The 16,478-nt window shown below is 40.3% G+C and overlaps 1 protein-coding gene across 34 annotated transcripts in view; it reads left to right on the top strand.

The window, feature by feature from the left end:
• The window catches only part of C2CD5 (C2 calcium dependent domain containing 5), a 125,377-nt gene that overhangs the window by 23,265 nt on the left and 85,634 nt on the right, over window positions 1-16,478 (top strand). For 13 of the 34 annotated variants that reach the window (XM_043516534.1, XM_043516516.1, XM_043516531.1 and 10 more), the window contains 2 exons: window positions 1,625-1,776; window positions 8,725-8,810. In XM_043516534.1, the coding sequence (XP_043372469.1) occupies window positions 1,625-1,776; window positions 8,725-8,810 (238 nt within the window). Of the gene's footprint in view, window positions 1-437; window positions 563-1,624; window positions 1,777-6,204; window positions 6,400-8,724; window positions 8,811-16,246; window positions 16,280-16,478 lie in introns of all 34 variants that reach the window. The other 21 variants (XM_043516471.1, XM_043516454.1, XM_043516447.1 and 18 more) reach the window with 7 other exon arrangements.

Below are 16,478 nucleotides of genomic sequence, written 5' to 3'. Positions count from 1 at the left end.
CAAAAAACATTATCTTAACCGTGTATGTGCAAGGTTGTTTAGCAGCTTGCATGCTGGATTTTGATAAGGTTGTTTTAATCAATCTATGTGGTCCTGCCCAGAAGTGTGAGTGGGTTTCAAGACCAGCAGGTTCTGCTCACGTCTTGTTATTATCTTTATTAACCTTAGCCTTTAATGCCAAAGATCAATAATATAATAATATATGTAATATATATTAACAAGTTATAATATATTAACAAGTTAATACTTAGCTGTTCCCCTGCTCCTTTTGATTTTGTCTTGACTCTTGCATGCTAGGAATTATAACTCTTAGACTCTGCTTAAAGAATAAGAGATCTCCGCTAACTAGCACTCCCTGAAATCATTTTTAACATAACTTTGCAATCTGTTGTATGTATTGTTTTCTTTTCTTCCACTTTGGCTGCAAATTCTCTCAGGTCTCCGTTGGTTCATCCGCCAAGCCATGGATGCCGTTCGACTCACAACAGCCCAATTCACACTGCTTCTGGCTCACGACTTACCCAGAACTTCTCTCTGTCTGTTCCCACTCTCATCTACACTGGTACGAGACTACTCAGACTCAAGAGCTGGGGAGAGGCAGGCCACAGGCACAGTGGTCGCAAAGTGCAGGCAGGCAGGCAGTGTAGGCAGGTACCACCCATCTTTTCTCCCTCTTTTTCTCACTGGAAGTCCTTCTGCTGTCAGTGGAGAACTACTGCTATGTTCAGCTGCTGAAACAAACTCAGTAGTTACTTGGAAGAGTGTGTGTTCCCTCAAAGTCTCTTCCACAGAGCTATACTTTTCATTTCCTTTAACTACTTGAGATTACTTTTAAAAAAAACAAAACCAATCCCCCCAAAAATCCTACATCTGAGTTTAGTAAAATCCACCAGGTACAGTTTACAAGCCTTTCTTACTAGTCATAATAGGAAACCATGATTGGGCTTCAAATTGCTTTCAAGTGTAATCCAAATGTTACCTCAATTTTTAAAGCATTAGGAAGGGTTTGTGTCGCTTTGTGGAAAAGACAGTACTGGAGAACAGGTAAGGCAATCTGCACATAACTGACATGTTTGTCAATATAGTTGTATTCCTTAAGGTTTTTCTCTTTGCTTTGTTTTTAGCTGTGGGCACACTGCTGATGCTATAGGATAAGGAAACATTTTTTTCTTAAAATAGCGTGTGTATACATAAATATGTGTTTGTGTGTGTATGTATGTATATTTGTGTGTGTGTGTGTGTATACACATTAACACACACACAAATAGTTTGAGATCATTTTTTCTTCAATAATCTAACTCGGCAAGCATTGTGTAGTTGAACAATTTTGTTTAAAGTCATGTATTTTGAGTTTTGTTTTCTTTTGCATATATACTTTTTTTTTCATCTGACATTTCATGCCTTTTATTTGGCTTAACTGTTTCAGTGCAGATAATCAGCATCTATCTGTAGAATGCTGAGTGGGTAAACATCATTTCTTTGCCTTTGGCCTCATCCCCAGCAACACGCTTAAGGAATAACTGCTGGCCCTTCCCCAACCCCTTCCTGGTGTTCGGATCATGCTGCTGTCAGCCAGGTCCTTTGGCACAGGATTACTGAATATGTTTCCACCTTCTTCTGGCAGGATTCCTTTCAATGAAGATCCCAATCCCAATACTCATTCATCAGGACCCTCCACCCCTCTGAAAAACCAAACCTATTCCTTTTCACCTTCCAAGTCCTACAGTCGACAGTCCTCTTCTTCTGACACAGATTTGAGTTTGACACCCAAAACTGGTAAGGTGCTTCCACCCACTCTTATTTTTTTTCTTAATTTGTATTTGTTTTATCTTTTCATTCAAACCCTCTTTCGTTTTTGGCATGTAAGTTATCAAAATGATGTGGAAATTGGATATTTCAAATAAATTAATTAAAGAATGAAATCATTTCATAGTGCGCTGATTTACTGTACTTTGTTTTCCAAAACTTTATAACCATACCATATAGGCAGTTTAAGAGTAGCATTTATAATATAACCTGTTAGAAGCATCTCAAAATGTTATAAAGGGATTCCTAAGGAATTGTCTTTTTCTTTTAATTTCCTCCACTTCAGATTATAAATTATGAGGGTACATTTTCACCATAATATGATGGGGGAAATGAGTGTTCAAGTCTTACTAATATGTGATTTTTCTAAGCCTAATCTTCTCTGCTGAAAATGCATCCATATTTTTGTGTAGATTCCACTTGTCTGTTTGCAAATTGATTCTAGAAATGCAATTGCTAGCGTCTGCTGAACTTCTTCAAGGTTATGGAAGTGGCTGTGGTAAATCAAGTATACGCTGTCGTGTAATTTTTTAAAAGTAGTTTTAAAGGCTATTAAGAACACCTTTTTAAAAGCTTAAATATTTTTCTCAACTGGCTTTTCACAATTTAATTGAATGCTGATTCCTCCCTCCAGCCCCTTAATTTCTTATGGAGCACAAGAAACGTGGCTCTGCCTTGTTTACTTCCTTCTCTGTATCAGTCGTTATTTCAATACAGTCCTGGGAGTTTTGAACTCTTCTCCTTTAATTGTTTTGCTCTGCTACAACAGAACAAAAATACTGTAGGCCCATATATAAAAGTGTGGCTGCAGTTTTAAATGTTGGGTCTAAATATGATGTTTAAAAATAGTATTTGAATCTGAGAACGTTCCCATCTCCCTAATCATGACAGTTTTAACGTATGTTAAATTTTTTTACTCAGTTATCGTACTTGACTGGTGTCTCAGGAGTACTTCAGATTCAAGATTTACACATGGAAATAGGTTGTAGATTCTGAAGAGTAAATTTTGCAAACTTAATCCAAAAGCCTAAAAATAAGAAGCTATCAAATTGTAATTCTCCCTCTTCATTTTTTTTTGATGACCTTTTTGGCCTTTTCTTTATCTTTTGTGTAAAAATAGTGATTGTTTTATGGACAACCTACGCTGAGCATTTATGTTTTTAAAGAAACTGAGAGCAAGTGTATTTAAAAAACAAACAGACCAATATTTATTTTTAAGAGACACCACTCCACAAATTCATACATTTGTATTATTAAATTACTAATAATTATTGGAAAACATACATGTTATCTGATATAAGTTCCAGGATATGTGGCCATCTTAGGCCTGGTCTACACTGGGGGGTGGGGGGGAATCGATCTAAGATATGCAACTTCAGCTACGAGAATAGCGTAGTTGAAGTCGATGTATCTTAGATCGACTTAGAATCACTTCGCGTCCTCGCAGCGCGGGATCAATGGCCGCCACTCCCCTGTTGACTCTGCTTCTGCCTCTCGCTCTGGTGGAGTTCCGGAGTCAACAGCAGAGCGATCAGGGATCGATTTATCGCGTCTACACTAGATGCAATAAATTGATCCCCGATAGATCGATCACTACCCACCAATCTGGCGGGTAGTGTAGATGTGGCCTTAGTAAACATGCCAACGCACAGGAGGGTGATAGTAGTCTTCAGTGAAATTGAGACATTTCTGCAGTAGCTACATTAGATTCTGATCCTGCAACATGATCTGGATGGATGGACTGTTTGCACCAACACAGAGCCCCATTGAAAACAATGGGCTCTATGTGGACATAAGAGTGCATCTGTGTGGATCAGATTGCGAGATAGGGGACTTTGTGGTGAGGAATTTTCTAGTACGTTAAGGAAGCTCGATCATCTTCATCCGCTTCAGTTTTTTGTTTTTAAATTTAAGCTAATAATAGTCATAAGAACGGCCATACTGGGTCAGACCAAAGGTCCATCTAGCTCAGTATCCTGTCTTCCGACAGTAGCCAATGCCAGTTGCCCCAGAGGGAATGAACAGAACAGGTAATCATCAAGTGATGCATCCCATGTTGCCCATTCCCAGCTTTTGGCAAACAGAGGCTAGAGACACCATCCCTGCCGATCCTGGCTAATAGCCATTGATGGACCTATCCTCCATGAATTTATCTAGTTCTTTTTTGAATCCTGTTGGCCTTCACAACATCCTCTGGCAAAGAGTTCCACAGACTGACTCTGCGTTGCATGAAAAAATACTTTTTTGTTTGTTTTAAACCTGCTGCCTATTAATTTCATTTGGTGACCCCAGTCATTCTTTTATTTGCTAGGGCAGTATCATGTAGCTGCTATCTTTTGACAATATGTTCAACTCTCTGTTGCCAAAATGTGTCTCAATGAGAAGGCTTGCTTGTTATGTCTAAAAATTATACCCACACATACAATTTTGAAAAAGTAATCACTTAACATAATATATAATATATGTTTAAGAGTCGCGTTTCACCTTGACTTGTGACTCTTCAACTATAGTTGTTCTGGAAGGAAAGCATAATAATCACTTTATAGTTAGATCTTTAAATATCCTTAATTTTGACAAGAATTAGTCTTCAACAGAGAGGGAATACTATTGAATGATATAAATTATGTTAAATATTTTCTTCGTGCAGGTGGCAGTTCTAAACAGACTTTACCAAACATGTTTGTGGTATTTTAAAATAAAATAGCACTGTTTTCAAGGATGGCACTAGCGTTTTCTCAAGGTTCTATAATCTAAATTAACAACTCAATACAACCCATACTTAGGACACAAACTGTTACAGGATTCTTGGCTCATCAACCTCTGATTAAAGCTTTGTCCCTATAAAGGATACTATTTTTTTTTAAAACAAATTGAGACTTAGACTAACTTGGTTTAGTTTTTCTTTTACTGCTTTATAAAATAAGTTTGATCACTCTTTAGTGAAGTAAGTGTAGTATGGCTGTGATGATGTGGCTCTAGTTTTATTTAATGAAAACTGTTCTTACAGATTATTTTAGTAAAGTTATGTTTGGACTTGTCTCTCGATTTTTTGGATGTTTTGCTTAGTAGAGGGTATCATAGTGTCAAAGCTCTTTAGTATATGACGATGATCTGATTCATGGTTTGGCACCTATAGAAAGATCTGAAATTCAAGGTGTAAACTACTCATGCCATCTGAAGAAGGGAAAATTGGGATTTATTTTTAAGCTGTCTGAGCAGGGAAGAGGAATAGAGTATGACTGAGGAAGCAATGTCAGTATGTTGACTTCAAATTGAGACTTTGTTTAACTTTCATAAGAAGCATATATACACAATATTTAGGTATTTATACCATGATATAAAGAGAGAGAAACTTGGATTTGCTTATTAGTCTTCTGGGTTGGAACTGTTGGAAGAAAGATTATTACCACCATTTCTTTTATAAAGTAGAATGTGATGATACAGAGTAGAATGGGCTGTGTCAAATTCTCTGTAGTAAAAGGTGAGAGGAGGAGTTTCTGCACTGAGCAGAAACATTTTAAAACAAAGTTAATACTCAGATTTTTCAAAAAGAAAAGGAGTACTTAAGGTGCCACAAGTACTCCTTTTCTTTTTGCGAATACAGACTAACACGGCTGCTACTCTGAAGCTCAGATTTTTGATAACATGCTTCTGAGAAATGCACTGAGAAAGTTAATTCTGATTTGGAATTGGAGACTTCCTGCTGTGAGTAGTGCTACTTTTCATGTAATTGTAAACTAAGAGAAGTATCTGGCTGACAAAAGTAGTTACATATTACATATGTAATATATATTATATATTTTGATAAGTTTGGGGTAGAAGAGAGAGAAGAATTAATATACATGTGGAGGAAATTGAGAAGATGGGCACTCCTCTTGTATGTGGGAAATAAATAAATACGTACACACACACACACACACCCCCATTATAAGATTTAAGACTTCAAAATTATATTTTTAGGTTTCTGGATAATGGTCAACTTAAATTCACTTTTGGAGAAGAGAACTTGTTACAATATCAGTTTTCCTTAGGCATGTTGGAAGGGCTGTTTTGAATAGATTTTATTAAGAAGTATTCACTTTAAATCTTTGTGTAAAATTTAATTGAAAATTTGAAATAAATATTCAATTACATTGGCTCTTTAATAAAACTAAATACATTTTAAAACAAAGTTAATACTCAGATTTTTGATAACATGCTTCTAATCCACACTGTGTTGCTATATTGTCATTTCATTTCTTTGTATGCTGGTAATAGCTTTTTCATATGCTAGCAGTATATATCTGTTCATTTGAAAAAAATGTCTGTTTTGTTTTTGCTTCATTTTGCTTTCCTCCTCCTATTTCTTTAGTCATCTTCTGAATCTACATCTTTTCTCTCTACTACTTTCCTCCACAGCACCTTCCCCACAGGGGCCTAGGATTTTCCTGTTTCCTAGCTCCCCTACTCTGTCTTGTGGTTCCCCACATCTTAACAAGTCCTGTCTCCTCCTCCCGGGGTCTAGCCTTAACCCTCTTCACTCTAGCCATGTCAGCCCATTTGTTCTGAGGAAAAGTGTTTCTTTCACTGAAGAGCTGCTTCTGGCTGCTTCTGGTAGGATCAATCTATAATCATCTTTTTTAAATTGCCTTTTAAGAAATAAATGGAATGTTGTTGCTGTTAATCAGTTAGGGGGCATTTAATGCCTAGCCTTCTATAACTTTTTGCTAAAATAGCCTCTGAAAACTGCTGGCTACATGACTACTACAGGATAATTTTTCCCCCTGGAGGCTTGCAATAATTTCTAGAGCCTCTTCCTTAAATTGATCAATATTTGAAACAAATAGCCTACTTTTATATTGAAGAACTCTTTCCTTTTCCAAAAAAGTCTCCACTAAATATTGGTAGTTAGACTTGCTACCATTAGACAACTATTGAATAATGATATTCTTTTCATTCTCTTCATTATAATAATGTTCCTGTATTTTAGATGGAACAAGCACTCCATCTTCCTTACCAACTCATTCATATTCTTCTATTGAAATCTGACCATCATGTGGCTAGCAACCATATTAGTTTATTGTACTGTTTAAATTGGTTTGTTTCATTCTGACTGTACACAAAGTTTGTATTTGTACTTTCTCCTTTTTATGTTTCATTGACAGAGATCACTAGATTGTCCTGTTAAATTAAATATTAGAAATCGCTGCTTCTTTTCTACAGATAGTGTTTTGATTATTTTGTGTGTTTGGTTTTTTTTAAGAATGTGTTTCATCTCAACAAATATTCTTCATTTCATGTCAGTCTGTTTTTAGTATTGTATAGTCCCTTGAAAATGCTATTTAGGTCTACTGCAAAATAACATAAAATAACTTAATTTTATTAAAGGGACTATACAGATGCTAATCTTTGTTTCCTTATCCAAGAACAGCTAAAAATATTTCATTTCCTGTATATAAATAACATTTTAGACATTATGATAGCATTTATCAGTTTTGAAATGAGTGAGTACTCAGAGTGTCAACAACAACAGTCCCTGAGTTTGTTTAAAACAAAAAGCCCTCACACATTTACATGGAAAAATATCTTTCCTTCTTTATTGTTACTGGATTTTTTAGCAGAAGAAAAGGGACAGGGAAAGTAGCAATGCAATGTATTGTCTGTTTTAAAATAGCAGTTAAGGTAACTTTTAAAATATTCCCTTTAATCATAACTTCATTCATCTTGTTTCTGATGCTTTTTTTTAGTTTCATCCTTCATTTTTCTTATGTTTTCACTAATATCTTGGAGAGTATTGAAAGGTATAACTGCTGGTACGCTGAAAGCAAATAAGTATCGATTTAGCTCTGAGGCATGTAGGCAGATCTGACTATAAGAAATATCAGTGAAATATGTTTTTAGGTATGAAATGCCACCAGGTAAATCGATTCACCAAAATTGTGATTATTTTAGGAAAAACACAGCCTTGGTATATGTTTTCTTCCTGGATTTAGTAACCGTGAAGCAACAAATGTCTTTTAGCAGGCAAATCACAGATAAATTTAGCAGTTTAGAATGTTCAACAGTGGTCCATGGCTGATCTGAATGATTCTACATAAATGTTAAATTAGACTGTCCTTCAATTCTAAGTTACAGTATTTTTTTCAGAGTTAAAATTTAAATTAAAAGATGCACATTTGTTATATGCTTGCCCTTACAGTTTTCTTTTTGGGCCAAATCTTATAGTGACTTCAGTAGGAGTTGTGTACATGTGGAAACTGGAGGTTCGAGCTCCAACTCCTGAGGAAAAATGATTGAGCTACTCTGAAACTGTATGAACCTTAGGACATGGAATCTTTTTTAACTGCTACTGTAAATAATTCTTGGACACAGAGTCCATAATTGGCTTTATATCAGAAATCTTGGCCAATTGCTCTCTAGTAGGATTACTTCTAGTTTAGCACTTTTGATTGGGACTGATCCTGCAATACTCACTGAGGTAAATTGAAACTTTGACGGCAACCAGAGTGCTTGTGAAAATAAGGATTACGGATCTGATTCTGAGCCTATTGAAATAGATAGCAAAAATACCCTTACATCCATGGGAAAAAGATGAAGCCATACTGTAGAACTAAAAGCTGCAAGTTCAAGCCTCTAGGGCCTTATTCTCATTTCACTAAGGTCCCGTACATCACTCTGGCTGTATAAAGGGACTTAAAGTGCAATTTATGTTCACCCTAATGCCCCTTTACATTGGCACTAAAGGGAAATATAGTATAAATGTGATAAGATCCTTAATCTTCAATGTGCCTGACTGGTTAAAAAAAAAAAACAAAGAAAACCAAAACTTTCAGAAACTTCTAACTATACTTTGAAATATAGTTTTTAAAAAAATCTGTGACTAATAAATACAGTCTGTAACAACTTTATCGATGTTATTTACGTGCTGATATTCTTTAGGAATGGGCAGTGGGAGTGCTGGAAAAGAAGGGGGACCATTCAAAGCTCTATTAAGACAGCAGACACAGACAGCTCTGGAGCAAAGGGTAAGGAATACATGATCATATTTTATACTTATATTTCTAATATAATCCTAGTGGAAATTTAACTTTTAATAAAGGTAAATATTTCCTTTTGACAGAATTATTTTGTAAATATTTGTTTCTTATTTTGCACCTGCCAAACTTAATAAACCAGTTAAACACATTGTTTACTAGCCCCTTTTTATAAACAAATTATACTGATTGTAATATTAAATATATTACTGAAACATGAAAAAACTGAAACAAATAATTCTAATCTTCCTAATAATGAAATGCTGTAGTTATTGTTATAAGACCCAGTGATAAAAGAGAATTGAGTGTTTGTTTAAATGCATAGATTATTGATGCAGCTGTCATTTTATTGCTGTAATTACTTTATACTTACGTGAATTTTAGCAAAAGACAAACTTGATTTATTCAGAAATATTGGGCCAGATTTAAAGATGCTGAAGAGGAGGCTTACTGAATTTATAGATAAAAATGGAACTGGTAGCATGACTTAACCCATACTGTATTATATGAATGGGTTTTATTTTTTAATTATCTTTTATAATAAATCCCAAACTATAAAGCATTGCTATTAAAATCACTATTAAGGAGTATTGAATTAAAAATAACGTTCTATAGTGTTCGGCAACACTGTGCATTCAATTAAATTTATGTTTCTTCTTCGAGTGTTTGCTCATGTCTATGCCAATATAAGTATGTGTTTGCCCCAAGCGCCGCCTCCGGAAAATTGTTCCCCAGTGGTATCCATCGTGTTGGCTCTAGTGCCCTCTGGAGTCACATGCTCACAGCGCTGTTATAAAAGGTCCCGCCAACCTGCAGTTCCCTCATTTCCTTCTTACCACCTGTGACAGTTGCTGGAATTGGCTTGTTCTTGAACTCTAGAAGTACTCCTTCAGTGGACTTTCTAAATTGTAAATTGTTATCTTTATTCTTAGTAGTTAAATTTCAGTTTTTAGATAAATAATTAGGTTAACAGAACCCCACGCAGTGGAGTTAATCCCTTCCCAGCACCAGGGCATGCCTCGGTCTCTGAGGTTTAAGCCTTGTGCTTCTTGCCACAAGTCTCTACTTGTGAATGACCCCCATTCCAGCTGCCTTAAGTGCCTGGGGGAAGCTCACATATGGGAGTGCTGTAAGATCTGCAAAGACTTCAGGCCCCACACCAAAAAAGATAGAGACACCAGGCTCAGATTTATCCTCCTGGAAGCAGCACTACAAACTCTCTTGGAGCCGGGTCACTCAGACTCAGCATCGAGTACTTCAGCCTCAGTAAGAGCACCCCCTCTACTCTGCAGGAGACTCATCACTTGCACTGAAGAAAGACACTCCTTCTGCTTCGTGGGAGACTTGGCACCATCCATCATCCCGAGTGCTGAAGAGAAGTGGTTCGTCGGGGGAACCTCAGCACTGCTCTCCATCACCGGTGCCAGGAAAGAAGCAGAAAAAGACTGATAGAGGTTGTTCCCCAACCCTGAGGTTGATGGGGCAGAGACATACTATACCCACATCAGGCCACTCTGCGGCTCCAACAACCCTTGTGGTGCCATTGACTCCGGCCCTGGAATGGGTACCATTGAATTTTGCACTGATGGACTCTCCACCGCAAGAGAGCCGCCAGAGTTCCACTGCCCTGGCGGTAGTGTCAACGCCAGAGGCATTTGTGGCAGCGAGAGATTTACTCTTTCTATTGCTACTGTCGTCCCCAGCCATATGGGAACTGTCAGTGGTGGCGCTAGCGGGGAGGACCTCTGCAGAACAGAGGTCTCGGGTGCCTTCAAAAGGGAATCTTGCCATGATGGTCCAGCCTCAGTCACCTCCTTGCCGGCACTGGTTGGCACCATTCCACCTTGGTCTCTGGGAAGGGAATCTTCAGAGACACTTGGAGGTGGAGTCGTATGTTTCTCTCAGGAGCTGGCTGTCACTACAGCTGGCATTGTCCGGCCATAGACCCGAGTCAAGGATTCCCACCCGCAGCTTGGCCACGGGGACAGTGGCAGATGCTGGGACAGTGTCCTTTCTGGAACCCCCTCGGCTTTTTCTCTGATGCAAGGGTCACATTCCAGAAGGTCATACTCCGTGGCATCAGAGTCAAGAGTGCCTGTACTTCTCCGCTTTGAACAAAATCCAGGTGCTGAATATCAAGACCCAGCACTGTGAGACATATCTGGTGCCGAGGGCAAAGAACAGTGTCCTCTATCTGTACATACCTCCTCCTCCTCCTCCTTTCCAAATGAGGCTTTCGTGGGAGAAGACATAGTGCCCTCCCAGGTAGACTACAAGACTCATCAGGAGCTCCTCAAAAGAGTGGCTCAAAACTTGAGGATCCAGGTAGAGGAGATCAGGGAATCCTCCCATGCCCTGGTAGATATTCTAGTAGCAACAGACATTTCATGAGTGGCATTGCCCCTGAACGATGCTATTAGAGACCTATCAAGGCATTGTGGCAGACCGCAGCATTCCCTCAGCCGACAGCAAAGAAAACTTAAAAGAAATACTTTGTCCTGGCTAATGGGTATGAATTTCTTTATACACACCCACCACTGGGCTCTTTGGTTGTATTAGCAGCCAATGAGCAGAAATGACAGTCAGCAGGGGTCAACCCCCAAGGCCAAGGACACAAAAAAAATTAGATCTCTTCAGCAGAAAGGTCTATTCAACAGGTGGCCTCCAGCTCAGGATCACAAATCAGCAAGCGCTCCTGAGCAGGTATGATTTTTAACTCCTGCTCCATGCTGAAATTTAAGTAGTTACTGTCAGGTGAAAAATTGCAGCTGTTGTGGAGGAAGGCAAATCTATGGCAAAGGTGTCCCTGCAGGCAGCTGTGGATGCAGTGGACTCTGCAGCCCAATCCATGGCCTCAGCAGTGGCAATGCATAGAAGCTCTTGGCTTCAATCCTTGGGCCCACCTTATGAGGCTCAACAGACATTGCAGGACCTTCCTTTTGAGGGTATGTCACTTTTCTGAGCAGACAGATTCCAAGGTGCACAGCCTAAAGGACTCAAGGTCCACCCTGAAGTCCCGAAGGCTTTATACACCGGCACCCTCAAGGAAACATTATAAGCCTCAGCTGACCAGTCGATTCTTCCCGCCACCTGCCTGGCAAGATCACAATAGGAGGAAAAGCAGGGGCTTTAGGAGAAGACCTCTGCCGCAATCCTGTCCTGCGCCTGCATCCTGCAGACAGTCTGGAAAGGTCTAAGCAGACCTTTCGATGGGATGCACAGGGAAGACATATCAGGACAGAACTTGGATCCAACTTCCCCAGTTTTTGTGGACTGTTTATTCCATTTTTGTCGGACATGGGCCTGTATTGCCTCAGATTCATAGATATTAAGGTCAGAAGAGACCATTATGATCATCTAGTCCGACCTCCTGCACAATGCAGGCCACAGAATCTCACCCATCCACTCCTGCGAAAAACCTCTCACCTATGTATGAGCTATTGAAGTCCTCAAATCGTGGTTTAAAGACGTCAAGGAGCAGAGAATCCTCCAGCAAGTGACCCATGCCCCAATCTACAGAGGAAGGCGAAAACCCTCCATGGCCTCTTCCAATCTGCCCTGGAGGAAAATTCTTTCCCGACCCCAAATATGGCGATCAGCTAAACCCTGAGCATATGGGCAGATTGTTGGGTGCTACGCACGATAGCAGTGGAATACACTCTTCAGTTCAGTTGTGTGCCCCCACCCCCCATCCCTCTTCAGGGAACTTTTGTCATAAGCAACTTCTAGCCCAAGAGGTGCAGTCACTCCTAAGGGTGGGAGCCGTGGAAGAGGTTCCACCGCAGTTAACGGAAGCAGAATCCCTGGCCCCTTATTTCCTAATTCCAAAAGTCAGGGGCAGTCTCAGACCAATTCTGGACCTGTGAAAACTCAACATATTCATGAAGAAGCTAAAGTTCCACATGGTCTCTTTGGCTTGCATCATCCCCACCCTGGATCCAGGGACTGGTACACTACCCTTGATTTGAAGGACACTTACTTTCATATCTCAGTCTTTCAGTGAGTTTCTGAAACAGAAGTTTCTTCAGGTTCATTGTGAATCACGTGCACTACCAGTTGCGGTGCTCCCATTCGGCCTGTCAGGAGTACCGTGGGTGTTCACAAAGTGCATGGCAGTTGTTGCAGCTTTCCTGAGGAGACAAGGTGTCCAGGTCTACCCTTTCCACGATGACTGGCTGGTCACAGGTTCATACCAAGATCCAAGTGGAGCCCAGTGTAAAGTTAATACAGTCAACATTCCAGGACTTAAGTCTGCTAATAAATGTGCAGAAGTCTACTCTCTCCCGGTTCAAAGCATAGAGTTCATTGGGGTGGTCCTCGAGTCTTTCCAAGCCAGAACCTTCCTCCCAGAAGCACGATTGCAAGCAATAGGGATGCTTACAGAGAGCCTTAGAAATCTCCCCATCGCCACAGCCAGAAACTGCTTGAAGCTCCTGGGCCACATGGCATCATGCACCTATGTGATGCAGCATGCAAGACTTCTGCTCAGATCTCTCCAGGCTTGGCTGACATCTGTATACTCACTGAGCTGACACCATTTAGATGCAGTCATCGCAGTTCCTTCATTCGTGATTGCCTCCCTCCATTGGTGGCTAGACCTGCTGGCAGTGTGTGCAGAAGTCCCATTTTCAAGACCCCAACCATCAGTGTCTCTCGTCACAAATAGTTCAGCATCGGGCTGGGGCACTCACTTGGGATCCTTCAGAACTCCGGGGCCTCTAGTCTCCGGAAGAGCTCTTGCTACACATCAATGTCAGGGAGCTCAGGGCAGTTGCCTGGCCTGCCAGGCATTCCAGCCCCATGTGGTGGGCAAGCGTGTGTCAGTTCTCACAGACAATACAACAGTGATGTTTTATATCAACAGGCAGAGAGGAGCACACTCTTTTTGCCTGTGCCAGGAAACGCTTCTGCATAGCCCACTCAATCTCCATTGGGGCCTCTGATCTGCCAGAATCACAAAATGAGCTAGCAGATCACCTTAGTAGATACTTCTCCAACCACCACAAATGGTCCATTCACCCAGGTTTTGTGAAAACTGCTTTCCAGAAGTGGGGAACTCCCCAGATAGATCTGTTTGTGACTAAACACAACAGGAAATATGTCCAATTCTACTCCTTCCTGGGTCACAGCTCCAGGTCTCTCAAAAGATGCTTCCTCCTCCCTTGGATGGGTCATCTTTTCTACACATTTCCTCCCATTCCTCTCATACACAAGGCCTTGATGAGGATTAGAAGGGGCAAAGCGGGAATGATCCTGATAGCCCCTGCCTAGCCCCGCCAGCATTGGTTTATCATTCTCCTAGACCTTTCAGTGGAAACAACAGTCTATCTACCTCTGTTTCCTGACCTTATCTTCCAGGACTGTGGATGCCTGCATCACCCGAATCTCGAGTCCCTCCGTCTCTTGGCCTAGAAGCTCCATGGCTGAACTGCAGAGCTAGCATGCTCAGGCTGGTTTGTGAGGTACTTTTAGGGAACAGAAAACCATTTACTAGAGCTACTTACCTGGCAAAGTGGAAAAGGTTCTCGATCTGGTATATGCAGAAGGGTGTCTCACCTATGCTGTCAGCAGTACCATTCGTTCTAGATTACTTACTCCACCTGAAACAAGGACTAACTGTGTCATCTACTAGGGTCCATTTGGCCACAATCTTGGCTTTTTACCCATGGGTGAATGGCTGTTCTGAATTCTCAAACTCTATCTCAAAGTCGATTTTTTTTAAGGGCCTGGAAAGATTGTACCCCCGGGTACAGCAAACAGTCCTTCCCTGGGGACTCAGCCTGGAATTGTCAAGACTGACAGGATCCCCATGTGAGCTGCTGACAATGTGCTCTCTGCTCTACCATCCTAGAAGGTGACCTTCTTGGTAGCCATTACTTCTGCCAAAAGGGTCTTGGGGATTCGGGCCCTCATTTCAGAACCTCCTTACATGGTATTCTTCAAGGACAAGGTCCAATTGCAGCCACATCTGGATTTTTTTCCAAAGGTGGTTTCTTAATTCCATAGTAACCAGGATATTTTCCTTCTCATCTTCTGTCCGAAACCACATGCAAACAGAGGCTCCACTCTCTGGACATCAGACGTGCATTAGCCTTATTCATAGAAAAGACTAAATCATGTTGGAAATCCACTCAACTATTCGTGGCCATTGCAGACAGGATGAAAGGTCTTCCTTCCAGTCTCAGCCCAAAGAATTTCATCATGGGTCCTCATATGCAATGACCTGGCAAAGATACCTGCCCTGATGGCACATTCCACGAAAGTCAGAGCATCTTTGGAAGCATTCATGGCACAAGTTCCCATCCATGACACTTGTAGAGCGGCAACGTGGTTGTCAGTTCACACTTTTGTGTCTCACTACGCCATGACCCAAGAGGCTAGAGATGATTCTGGATTTGGCAGAATAGTACTATAATGAGCATGCCAGGAAACTCTGAACCCCCATTTGCACAACTGCTTGGGAGTCACCTATATTGGAATGAATGTGAGCAAGCACTCGAAGAAGAAAAGGGGGTTACTAACCTTCCATAACTGTTGTTCTTTGAGATGTGTTGCTCATGTCCATTCCAAAACTCCTCCTCCTACCCCTCTGTCAGAGTTAGCCAGAAAGAAGGAACTGAGGGACCTACGGCTCAGTGGGACCCTTTATATCAGTGCTGTGAATGCACAAGTCCAGGAGGCACCAGAGCTGACCTGATGGATATCACTGAGGGAAAAGCTTTCTGGTGGTGGTTCTCGGGGCAAGTACACACCTACACTGGAATAGACATGAGCAACACATCTCGAAGAACAACAGTTACAGAAGGTCAGTCACTGTTTTTTTGTTTGTTTGTTTGTTTGTTTGTTTTTAAACTCTGAAAATTGTAGAAATGCATGGTAAAAAAAACCCCCAGGTGTGTATATTTAACTGTCAGATTTATCTTATTTATATATAAATAAATCTATATTATCCCATGTATTATATTGCAATTTTCAAAACATATTTTATAATTTAACACTGGCTACGTCTACACTAGAAGCGCTACAGTGGCGCAGCTGTGGTAAAGATGCTCTAAGCCAAAGGGAGAGAGCTTTCTCATCAGCTTAATTATTCCACTTCCCATCAGATATGGTAGCTATAACATCGTCTACACTGGCGTTTGTCAGTATAATTTATGTTGCTCAGGGGTGTGGATTATTCACACCCCTGAGCAATGTAAGTTGTATAAAAAATGTCACGATCCAGACGATCTCATGAGGAACAGAGAATGGAGACCACTATTCATTTAATAAGGGCTTTGATTTAGCTGAATTTCATACTTGAAGTCAAATGTATGTCCAGTCAAAAACAGAAATTGTTGCAAAATATACTTTTTTTTTTTTACTGAATAGCTACTTATATGAGTAGTGGATGATTGTCTTTTCATATTTTGTTGTCCATTGCTAAGGAAGGATCTCCTCATAGGTTCTGTCGAAGGCGGGTATGTTTCCAAATATTGCGTGATCTTTTTCTTCGAGCTCTTTTTTTTTCTTGTATTGAGGACTTTTCTAATTTTGAACAATCATTTTAAAATTGTTTTTTCTTTTTTGCAAGGTTTTGCCAGGTTTCTTTGTGATCTTGTTGATGTGGAGTTTTGATATATTTTGTTTTAATTTCAAGAACATTTAGCAAACCAACAT

The sequence above is a fragment of the Dermochelys coriacea genome, chromosome 1 (genome assembly GCF_009764565.3).
Source record: "Dermochelys coriacea isolate rDerCor1 chromosome 1, rDerCor1.pri.v4, whole genome shotgun sequence".
Taxonomy (NCBI): domain Eukaryota; kingdom Metazoa; phylum Chordata; order Testudines; family Dermochelyidae; genus Dermochelys; species Dermochelys coriacea.
Note: the sequence above shows the minus strand (reverse complement) of the source record. Positions and strands in the feature narration are given on the sequence as shown.